This window comes from Eucyclogobius newberryi, unplaced genomic scaffold (genome assembly GCF_026437365.1).
Source record: "Eucyclogobius newberryi isolate DKJ021-1_F unplaced genomic scaffold, fEucNew1.0.hap1 SCAF_2, whole genome shotgun sequence".
In the NCBI taxonomy this organism is placed as follows: Eukaryota; Metazoa; Chordata; class Actinopteri; order Gobiiformes; family Gobiidae; genus Eucyclogobius; species Eucyclogobius newberryi.
The window spans coordinates 51,832,584-51,845,065 of NW_027315834.1; the positions used below are offsets into that span (position 1 = coordinate 51,832,584).

The window sequence follows — 12,482 nt, forward strand, 5'->3', positions numbered from 1 at the left end:
GCTGTGAGGGCGTGTCCAATGCAGAGGGCGTGTCCAATGCAGAGGGCGTGTCCAATGCAGAGGGCGTGTCCAATGCAGAGGGCGTGTCCAATGCAGAGGGCGTGTCCGGTGCAGAGGGCGTGTCCAATGCAGAGGGCGTGTCCAATGCAGAGGGCGTGTCCGGTGCAGAGGGCGTGTCCAATGCAGAGGGCGTGTGCGGTGCAGAGGGCGTGTCCAATGCAGAGGGCGTGTCCAATGCAGAGGGCGTGTCCAATGCAGAGGGCGTGTCCAATGCAGAGGGCGTGTCCAATGCAGAGGGCGTGTCCAATGCAGAGGGCGTGTCCAATGCAGAGGGCATGTGCGGTGCAGAGGGCGTGTGGACGAGGAAGACCTGATGAAAATGTCCACAAAAGTTTGTCTTCTTAAACTATCAAAGGGTTGATAGTTTAAGAAGACTTTTCTGTTCTGTTTTGGCCACAGTTTGAGTCATGTGACCACAGATCACATGACCACAGATCACATGACCACAGATCACATGACCACAACTGTGTAGAAAGTTTAGCCTGGGAGAGGAAAATGTATAGAAATAGTATGAAACATACGAGGCTTTGATGTTATATTAATCAACCCTCGACAACTTGATGATTCATGACATGAGTGGATATGGTAGCCATGGCGACAGGCCTCTTGTGTTTGTGTTTGTCACACACCTGACCGTCGATGACCGTCCAGGCTCCAGGAACTTTGTCATGTCCTCGGATCCAGTTATGGATGGACTCAGCCGGCTGGGACATGTTCACCTGAGAGAGGGAGAGAGGGGGAGGAGACGGGGGAGAGGGAGAAGGAGAGATGGGGAGGAGACGGGGGGAGGAGAGGGGGGAGGAGAGGGGGGAGGAGAGGGGGAGGAGAGGGAAAGCAAACAGAGCCAGTCAGAACTGTCCCTTACACAAACTGGACCCTTCACATAAACACATTTTTAAAGAGTATGTTGGTTGTAGGACAGAGAGAAACGGGGATGAGTGGGGAAGGACATGCAGCAAACTGACAGACCTGGACTCAAACTCACAGCCCTGCAGCCTGTCCATGTGCAGGCATGTGTGCTGTCCACTCTGCCACCACACAGGCTCAGGCTGTACAGAGAGGGTCTTTGTTGGACCTGGGGGTCTTTGCTGGACCTGCGGGACTTTGCTGGACCTGGGACCTGGGGGTCTTTGCTGGACCTGGGACCTGGGGGTCTTTGCTGGACCTGGGGGTCTTTGCTGGACCTGGGACCTGGGGGTCTTTGCTGGACCTGGGACCTGGGGGTCTTTGCTGGACCTGGGGGTCTTTGCTGGACCTGGGGGTCTTTGCTGGACCTGGGGGTCTTTGCTGGACCTGGGGGTCTTTGTTTCATAATCATCTCCAAAGTGCAGCTGAGTCCAGAAAGTCACTTCTTATGAAAGCTTTTATAAAGTTGCACTTGTGAGAAAACGGCAGCTGCTGGACACAAGTCCACGTGGAAACCAGCGTCACTCTAAGAATAGCACTGAACTGACCAATCAGAGCGCAGCAGCCACAGGCCCCGCCCCTCTCTGAGCGCATGTGTGGCTCTTTTACAAACTGTACAAACTCCACGAGGCCAAAGGAAAATTCCACCCACATGAATGAAGCGAGTGTAAGAGCCGAACGCACACCACGACTCAAAAAGCCTCAACGTGACGATGTACACATTATTAATAATAATATATATTACATTATATTATAAACATATGTCAAGTGTCTTCACCAGGGCACAGTTTGCACACGTCACAGTACGACTCAAACCAGTTTAGTCCAGGTTTAGACCTTGTTTCGCCTGGTTTGGTCCTGGTTTAGCTCCAGGTTTATTCCTGGTTTAGTCCTGGTTTAGCCTGGTTTGGCTCCAGGTTTACTCCACACTCACTTTGGCGTTGGACTTCTTCTGGATTCCTTCATAAGTGGCTCCTTCTTCAGGCTGTGGGACTCGAGGAGCTTTTCCATCTGCGATCAACTGCACCGACTCCACCTGAAACACACAACACAACATGATACACACAACATGAAACACACAACATGACACACACAACCACAACATGAAACACACAACATGAAACACACAACATGAAACACACAACATGAAACACACAACATGACACACACAACATGAAACACACAACATGACACACACAACCACAACATGAAACACACAACATGAAACACACAACATGACACACACAACATGACACACACAACACAACATGATACACACAACATGAAACACACAATATGACACACACAACCACAACATGAAACACACAACATGAAACACACAACATGACACACAACCACAACATGAAACACACAACATGAAACACACAACATGACACACACAACCACAACATGAAACACACAACATGAAACACACAACATGAAACACACAACATGACACACACAACCACAACATGAAACACACAACATGAAACACACAACATGAAACACACAACATGACACACACAACCACAACATGAAACACACAACATGAAACACACAACATGACACACACAACCACAACATGAAACACACAACATGAAACACACAACATGACACACACAACCACAACATGAAACACACAACATGAAACACACAACCACAACATGAAACACACAACATGAAACACACAACCACAACATGAAACACACAACCACAACATGACACACACAACATGAAACACACAACCACAACATGAAACACACAACATGACACACACAACATGACACACACAACATGAAACACACAACCTGAAACACACAACCACAACATGAAACACACAACATGAAACACACAACCACAACATGAAACACACAACCACAACATGAAACACACAACATGACACACACAACCACAACATGAAACACACAACATGAAACACACAACATGACACACACAACCACAACATGAAACACACAACATGAAACACACAACCACAACATGAAACACACAACATGAAACACACAACCACAACATGAAACACACAACCACAACATGACACACACAACATGAAACACACAACCACAACATGAAACACACAACATGACACACACAACATGACACACACAACATGAAACACACAACCTGAAACACACAACCACAACATGAAACACACAACATGAAACACACAACCACAACATGAAACACACAACCACAACATGAAACACACAACATGACACACACAACCACAACATGAAACACACAACATGAAACACACAACCACAACATGAAACACACAACATGAAACACACAACCACAACATGAAACACACAACATGATACACACAACATGAAACACACAATATGACACACACAACCACAACATGAAACACACAACATGAAACACACAACATGACACACACAACCACAACATGAAACACACAACATGAAACACACAACATGACACACACAACCACAACATGAAACACACAACATGAAACACACAACATGACACACACAACCACAACATGAAACACACAACATGAAACACACAACATGACACACACAACCACAACATGAAACACACAACATGAAACACACAACCACAACATGAAACACACAACATGAAACACACAACATGAAACACACAACATGAAACACACAACCACAACATGAAACACACAACATGACACACACAACCACAACATGAAACACACAACATGACACACACAACATGAAACACACAACCACAACATGAAACACACAACATGACACACACAACATGAAACACACAACCTGAAACACACAACCACAACATGAAACACACAACATGAAACACACAACCACAACATGAAACACACAACATGAAACACACAACCACAACATGAAACACACAACATGAAACACACAACATGAAACACACAACATGACACACACAACCACAACATGAAACACACAACATGAAACACACAACATGACACACACAACCACAACATGAAACACACAACATGAAACACACAACATGACACACACAACCACAACATGAAACACACAACCTGAAACACACAACCACAACATGAAACACACAACATGAAACACACAACCACAACATGAAACACACAACATGAAACACACAACATGACACACACAACCACAACATGAAACACACAACATGAAACACACAACATGAGACACACAACATGACACACACAACCACAACATGAAACACACAACCTGAAACACACAACCACAACATGAAACACACAACATGAAACACACAACATGAAACACACAACATGAAACACACAACCACAACATGAAACACACAACATGACACACACAACCACAACATGAAACACACAACATGAAACACACAACATGAAACACACAACCACAACATGAAACACACAACATGACACACACAACCACAACATGAAACACACAACCTGAAACACACAACCACAACATGAAACACACAACATGAAACACACAACATGAAACACACAACATGAAACACACAACATGAAACACACAACATGAAACACACAACATGAAACACACAACCACAACATGAAACACACAACATGACACACACAACCACAACATGAAACACACAACATGAAACACACAACCACAACATGAAACACACAACATGAAACACACAACATGAAACACACAACCACAACATGAAACACACAACATGACACACACAACCACAACATGAAACACACAACCTGAAACACACAACCACAACATGAAACACACAACATGAAACACACAACATGAAACACACAACATGAAACACACAACATGAAACACACAACATGACACACACAACATGAAACACACAAACTCAACACACACTCAACTAAACAGACATTAAAAACTCCTGCACCAGCGGCAGAAAAGTGACGCAGTGTACCTTTAACAGAACCTATTCTAAATAAATAAAATAAATAAAATAAATAAAATAAATAAAATAAATAAAATAAATAAAATAAATAAAATAAAATAATAAAGGGCAGAAATGATGGGGAGAGGTTATCAAACTATTGTCTCAATCGATTAAAGAGGTGACAATAAATATCCAAAAACCTGTTTATACAATGACAACGTAAGGATTTAAAATTATTTACAACAATATGTCATTTGATATATGGTAACGTTATATATGCCTCCACTTCCTCCTTCTATTGTCGTTGTTGTCGTCATAAAGAGAATAAAAGGGCGTGGTTACCATGGCCTTGATGCCCTCGGGGAACAGGAAGCGGTTGTAGAGTGTGTCCACGGTGTCATTGGGCTCCACAGGACACTCTCTCTGCAGCAGGATGGGCCCCGTGTCCAGACCCTCGTCTGCCCAGAACACGCTGAAGCCGGCCCTCTTATCACCGTGGATCAGGGTCCTGCGCCGGGACAGAACCGGGACAGCAAAGTGAGAAAACACACGCCAGGTCCTCAAATAATCCGTTTAGCGGCCTGAACAAGAACAGAGTGATGATCCATGAGTTTAGTCCTGGTTCAGTCCTGGTTCAGTCCTGGTTCAGTCCTGGTAGTAGTACTAGTACTAGTGCAGTGTTAGTAGCAGTACAGAAGTAGTAGTAGCAGTACAGTAGTAGAAGTAGTAGTAGCAGTACAGTAGTAGAAGTAGAAGTAGCAGTACAGTAGTAGAAGTAGAAGTAGCAGTACAGTAGTAGAAGTAGAAGTAGAAGTAGTAGTAGTAGTAGTAGTAGTAGTAGTAGTACAGTAGTAGTAGTAGTACAGTAGTAGAAGTAGTAGTAGTAGTAGTACAGTAGTAGTAGTAGTACAGTAGTAGTACAGTAGTAGTACAGTAGTACAGTAGTAGTACAGTAGTACAGTAGTAGTAGTAGTAGTACAGTAGTAGTAGTAGTACAGTAGTAGTACAGTAGTAGTACAGTAGTACAGTAGTAGTACAGTAGTAGTAGTAGTAGTACAGTAGTAGTAGTAGTAGTACAGTAGTAGTACAGTAGTAGTAGTAGTACAGTAGTAGTACAGTAGTAGTACAGTAGTACAGTAGTAGTACAGTAGTAGTAGTAGTAGTACAGTAGTAGTAGTAGTAGTACAGTAGTAGTAGTAGTAGTACAGTAGTAGTACAGTAGTAGTACAGTAGTAGTAGTAGTACAGTAGTAGTACAGTAGTAGTACAGTAGTACAGTAGTAGTACAGTAGTAGTAGTAGTAGTAGTACAGTAGTAGTAGTACTGGTGCAGTGGTGGTGCAGGTCACACACAGTGGGCGGGGTCACTCTGATAAGAGGCTCTGGTTGGTCCATTTCACACAAACTCAAACTGGTTTAAACGGCTTCAGACGCAGATATGAACTCTTATGTAAGACCAGGACCAGACCAGGACCAGACCAGGTACAGGTCACAGACCCCGTCACAGTCACAGACCCCGTCACAGTCACAGACCCCGTCACAGTCACAGACCCCGTCACAGTCACAGACCCCGTCACAGTCACAGACCCCGTCACACGTGTGCTCTCACCAGTTAATGGCTGAGGCCCCCCGGTGCAGCGGCAGCAGAGACGGGTGGTAGATGATGGAGCCGTGTTTGGGCAGGTCGATCACGTTCATGGGGATGAACTGAGAGCAGAAGGGCATCACGTTGAGTTCGGCGCCCACAGAAGCATAAGCCTCGACCACCTCGGCGATGGGCTGACCTTTGACCCTCCAGCGCGGGAACTTAAAGACCGGAGTGCCATCTTTCTGCGCCGCCACAGCTGAAGCAGAAGCAGTTTGGAGATATATCATGTGTAATAATGATAATATGTGTAATAAGGATAATAACATGTGTAATACTGATAATAACATGTGTAATACTGATTATATTGTGTGTAATAAGGATAATAACATGTGTAATAAGGATAACATCTTGTGTAATACTGATAATAACATGTGTAATACTGATAATAACATGTGTAATACTGATGTTATTGTGTGTAATACTGATAATATCATGAATAATAAGGATAATAACATGTATAATACTGATATCATGCGTGATAAGGATAGTAACATGTGTAATAAGGATAATATAATGTGTAATAATGATAATATGTGTAATAAGGATGATAACATGTGTAATAAGGATTATAACATGTAATAATGATAAAATACTGTTTGTTACTCATTTCTTTCACTTAATCAATAATAACCTTTGTTCTGATGTAATTAAATTTTGTTTATTATTCTTTTCTCTAAAATATGGTTTTAGATTTTCACAAATGTGTTTTGTGATTGTAAGTTTTAGCAGCTCTAATGATGTCATGAGTTTGCATATGAAAGGATCGTGTGTTTGATCATGATTAAAGGAGACAACATGTACATCATATCACTCTTACACGCTACAACACGCATGTACATCATATCACTCTTACACGCTACAACACGCATGTACATCATATCACTCTTACACGCTACAACACGCATGTACATCATATCACTCTTACACGCTACAACACGCATGTACATCATATCACTCTTACACGCTACAACACGCATGTACATCATATCACTCTTACACGCTACAACACGCATGTACATCATATCACTCTTACACGCTACAGCACACATGTACATCATATCATTCTTACACGCTACAACACGCATGTACATCATATCACTCTAACACGCATGTACATCATATCACTCTTACACGCTACAACACGCATGTACATCATATCACTCTAACACGCATGTACATCATATCACTCTTACACGCTACAACACACATGTACATCATATGACTCTTACACGTAAAACACACATGTACATCATATCACTCTTACACGCTACAACACGCATGTACATCATATCACTCTTACACGCTACAACACACATGTACATCATATCACTCTTACACGCTACAACACGCATGTACATCATATCACTCTTACACGCTACAACACGCATGTACATCATATCACTCTTACACGTTACAACACGCATGTACATCATATCACTCTTACACGCTACAACACGCATGTACATCATATCACTCTTACACGTTACAACACGCATGTACATCATATCACTCTTACACGCTACAACACGCATGTACATCATATCACTCTTACACGCTACAACACGCATGTACATCATATCACTCTAACACGCATGTACATCATATCACTCTAACACGCATGTACATCATATCACTCTTACACGCTACAACACGCATGTACATCATATCACTCTTACACGCTACAACACGCATGTACATCATATCACTCTTACACGCTACAACACACATGTACATCATATCACTCTTACACGCTAAAACACGCATGTACATCATATCACTCTTACACGTTACAACACGCATGTACATCATATCACTCTTACACGCTAAAACACGCATGTACATCATATCACTCTTACACGCTAAAACACGCATGTACATCATATCACTCTTACACGCTACAACACACATGTACATCATATCACTCTTACACGCTACAACACACATGTACATCATATGACTCTTACACGTAAAACACACATGTACATCATATCACTCTAACACGCATGTACATCATATCACTCTAACACGCATGTACATCATATCACTCTTACACGCTACAACACGCATGTACATCATATCACTCTTACACGCTACAACACACATGTACATCATATGACTCTTACACGCTACAACACGCATGTACATCATATCACTCTTACACGCTACAACACACATGTACATCATATCACTCTTACACGCTAAAACACGCATGTACATCATATCACTCTTACACGTTACAACACGCATGTACATCATATCACTCTTACACGCTACAACACGCATGTACATCATATCACTCTTACACGCTACAGCACGCATGTACATCATATCACTCTTACACGCTAAAACACGCATGTACATCATATCACTCTTACACGTTACAACACGCATGTACATCATATCACTCTTACACGCTAAAACACGCATGTACATCATATCACTCTTACACGCTAAAACACGCATGTACATCATATCACTCTTACACGCTACAACACACATGTACATCATATCACTCTTACACGCTACAACACACATGTACATCATATCACTCTAACACGCATGTACATCATATCACTCTTACACGCTACAACACGCATGTACATCATATCACTCTTACACGCTACAACACACATGTACATCATATGACTCTTACACGCTACAACACGCATGTACATCAGAGTTACCGAGCGGGTCTGCTTTGCCATCCTTGTCGGGCACGGTGAACACGCCCACCACTCTGTGCCCCTGCTTCCTGAGGTTATTGTAGACCTCCTGCCCAAACACGCTCTGCCCGATGATGGCCAGCTTCAGCTTGTTCTGGAAGTACGACTGAGGACACGAACAGAGAGGTCAGTAACACGCGTAACACACAGCTAAAGCTACATTACGTAACATTCCAGCGGCCCGTATCCATGGAGATATTACTGCTTTGCCCGGTATGTTTATTTTCTGACTTTCTCCCGTTCGTGGCCTCAATCATTCAGTCAATGAAAAACAAAAGGTTACATATTTGGAACGGGCAAACGCAGAGTTACGATGAAGGTCAGAGAGCAGCCGTCGCCATGGTAACTGCAGCGACACACGCCCAGCTCCAGGTATTGAAGTAAACAGCAGAACGAGCGATGGTTGTGTCCATGTTTACTACTACTACTACTACTATTGTACAACTACTACTACTACTACTACTATTGTACAACTACTACTACTACTACTACTATTGTACAACTACTACTACTACTACTACTATTGTACAACTACTACTACTACTACTACTATTGTACAACTACTACTACTACTACTATTGTACTACTACTACTACTACTACTATTGTACTACTACTACTACTACTATTGTACTACTACTACTACTATTGTACTACTACTACTACTATTGTACTACTACTACTATTGTACTACTACTACTATTGTACTACTACTACTACTACTACTACTACTACTACTACTACTACTACTACTACTACTACTACTACTACTACTACTACTACTACTACTACTACAACACACACAGCAGTTTAGGAAGTAGCTCTTACAGACACTTCTTGTCATGAACACGCTCCACTCACAGCAGCGCGGTTCCGCCTTAAGCACGCGACAACACTCTAAATACTCTAAATACTCTAAGCACTATAAATACTGTGAGTAACTGTATCTCTGGAGTGGGTGAAGTTCAAGTCCGTTTTCCCTTTTAATTCACGTGTCACGTTTCTGCAAACAACGGAGCGGTCAAGTGCGGCGCGCGCTGATGCAACTCTGACCAGTCTGAAGCCAGCACGAGCCGGAGCCAGAGTGAGCCAGAGCCAGAGCCGGAGCCAGAGTGAGCCAGAGCCAGAGCCAGAGTGAGCCAGAGCCAGAGCCAGAGCCAGAGTGAGCCAGAGCCAGAGCCAGAGTGAGCCAGAGCCAGAGCCAGAGTGAGCCAGAGCCAGAGCCGGAGCCAGAGTGAGCCAGAGCCAGAGCCAGAGTGAGCCAGAGCCAGAGCCGGAGCCAGAGTGAGCCAGAGCCAGAGCCGGAGTGAGCCAGAGCCAGAGTGAGCCAGAGCCAGAGCCAGAGCCAGAGTGAGCCAGAGCCAGAGCCGGAGCCAGAGTGAGCCAGAGCCAGAGCCAGAGTGAGCCAGAGCCAGAGCCAGAGTGAGCCAGAGCCAGAGTGAGCCAGAGCCAGAGCCAGAGTGAGCCAGAGCCAGAGCCGGAGCCAGAGTGAGCCAGAGCCAGAGTGAGCCAGAGCCAGAGCCAGAGCCAGAGCCAGAGTGAGCCAGAGCCAGAGCCGGAGCCAGAGTGAGCCAGAGCCAGAGCCAGAGTGAGCCAGAGCCAGAGCCGGAGCCAGAGTGAGCCAGAGCCAGAGCCGGAGTGAGCCAGAGCCAGAGTGAGCCGGAGCCAGAGCCAGAGTGAGCCAGAGCCAGAGTGAGCCAGAGCCAGAGCCAGAGCCAGAGTGAGCCAGAGCCAGAGCCGGAGCCAGAGTGAGCCAGAGCCAGAGCCAGAGTGAGCCAGAGCCAGAGCCGGAGCCAGAGCGAGCCAGAGCCAGAGCCAGAGTGAGCCAGAGCCAGAGCCAGAGTGAGCCAGAGCCAGAGCCGGAGCCAGAGTGAGCCAGAGCCAGAGCCGGAGTGAGCCAGAGCCAGAGTGAGCCAGAGCCAGAGCCAGAGTGAGCCAGAGCCAGAGCCGGAGCCAGAGTGAGCCAGAGCCAGAGCCAGAGTGAGCCAGAGCCAGAGCCAGAGTGAGCCAGAGCCAGAGTGAGCCAGAGCCAGAGCCAGAGTGAGCCAGAGCCAGAGCCGGAGCCAGAGTGAGCCAGAGCCAGAGTGAGCCAGAGCCAGAGCCAGAGCCAGAGTGAGCCAGAGCCAGAGCCGGAGCCAGAGTGAGCCAGAGCCAGAGCCAGAGTGAGCCAGAGCCAGAGCCGGAGCCAGAGTGAGCCAGAGCCAGAGCCGGAGTGAGCCAGAGCCAGAGTGAGCCGGAGCCAGAGCCAGAGTGAGCCAGAGCCAGAGTGAGCCAGAGCCAGAGCCGGAGCCAGAGTGAGCCAGAGCCAGAGCCAGAGTGAGCCAGAGCCAGAGCCGGAGCCAGAGTGAGCCAGAGCCAGAGCCAGAGTGAGCCAGAGCCAGAGCCAGAGTGAGCCAGAGCCAGAGCCGGAGCCAGAGTGAGCCAGAGCCAGAGCCAGAGCCAGAGTGAGCCAGAGCCAGAGCCGGAGCCAGAGTGAGCCAGAGCCAGAGCCAGAGTGAGCCAGAGCCAGAGCCAGAGTGAGCCAGAGCCAGAGCCGGAGCCAGAGTGAGCCAGAGCCAGAGCCGGAGTGAGCCAGAGCCAGAGCCAGAGTGAGCCAGAGCCAGAGTGAGCCAGAGCGAGCCAAAGCCAGAGTGAGCCAGAGCCAGAGTGAGCCGGAGCCAGAGCCAGAGTGAGCCAGAGCCAGAGCCGGAGCCAGAGTGAGCCAGAGCCAGAGCCGGAGTGAGCCGGAGCCAGAGCCGGAGTGAGCCAGAGCCGGAGCCAGAGAAAGAGCCAAAGCCAGAGCCGAAGAGAGCAAGCGCCAGAGCCAGAACTAGAACCGGAGCCAGCGTGAGCCAACAGATGAAGAGCCCGCGCGTGCTCCTGTCATGGAGCTGCCACGCGCGTAAACATCAGCCACGAGCGGCTGTCGCGTGAGCGCGGGACTTACAGACGTGGTGGAGAATCTCCTCACGACGTTCCCCGCGGTCCACAGCATGTTGGCGGGTTTTGGAGCGGATACTGCCGCACACCTGCCTCTGCGCGCGGGGCCGGAGGAGAGACGGGCCCCGGGACCAGCGCGGAGCTTAATGTGGAGGAGAGCACGCTGTACGTGCGCGCTCACGCCGGGCTAAGACACGCCTCCAAGCGCGCGGGCACGTGTGGGAATTCCTCCAGAGCCCGCGCGCCGCGTGAACGCGCGGAATGTGACGTAACCGCGAAAGAAACGCGTCACTTTATGAACCTGTCACTCAAGCTCTAACTGCAGAATGAAAATAGAG

The 12,482-nt window shown here is 46.5% G+C and overlaps 1 protein-coding gene across 1 annotated transcript in view; it reads right to left on the reverse strand.

Annotated features, from left to right (window-relative positions):
• The window catches only part of aldh1l2 (aldehyde dehydrogenase 1 family, member L2), a 36,219-nt gene extending 23,957 nt beyond the window's left edge, over positions 1 to 12,262 (reverse strand). The window contains exons 1-6 of the mRNA XM_072453395.1: positions 12,152 to 12,262; positions 9,188 to 9,332; positions 6,465 to 6,699; positions 5,200 to 5,365; positions 1,901 to 2,002; positions 690 to 779 (exon numbers count right to left, since the gene is read on the reverse strand). Coding sequence (XP_072309496.1) covers positions 690 to 779; positions 1,901 to 2,002; positions 5,200 to 5,365; positions 6,465 to 6,699; positions 9,188 to 9,332; positions 12,152 to 12,199 — 786 coding nt within the window. The 5' untranslated portion in view covers positions 12,200 to 12,262. The remainder of the gene's footprint in view (positions 1 to 689; positions 780 to 1,900; positions 2,003 to 5,199; positions 5,366 to 6,464; positions 6,700 to 9,187; positions 9,333 to 12,151) is intronic.
• Positions 12,263 to 12,482: the final 220 nt, after the last annotated feature.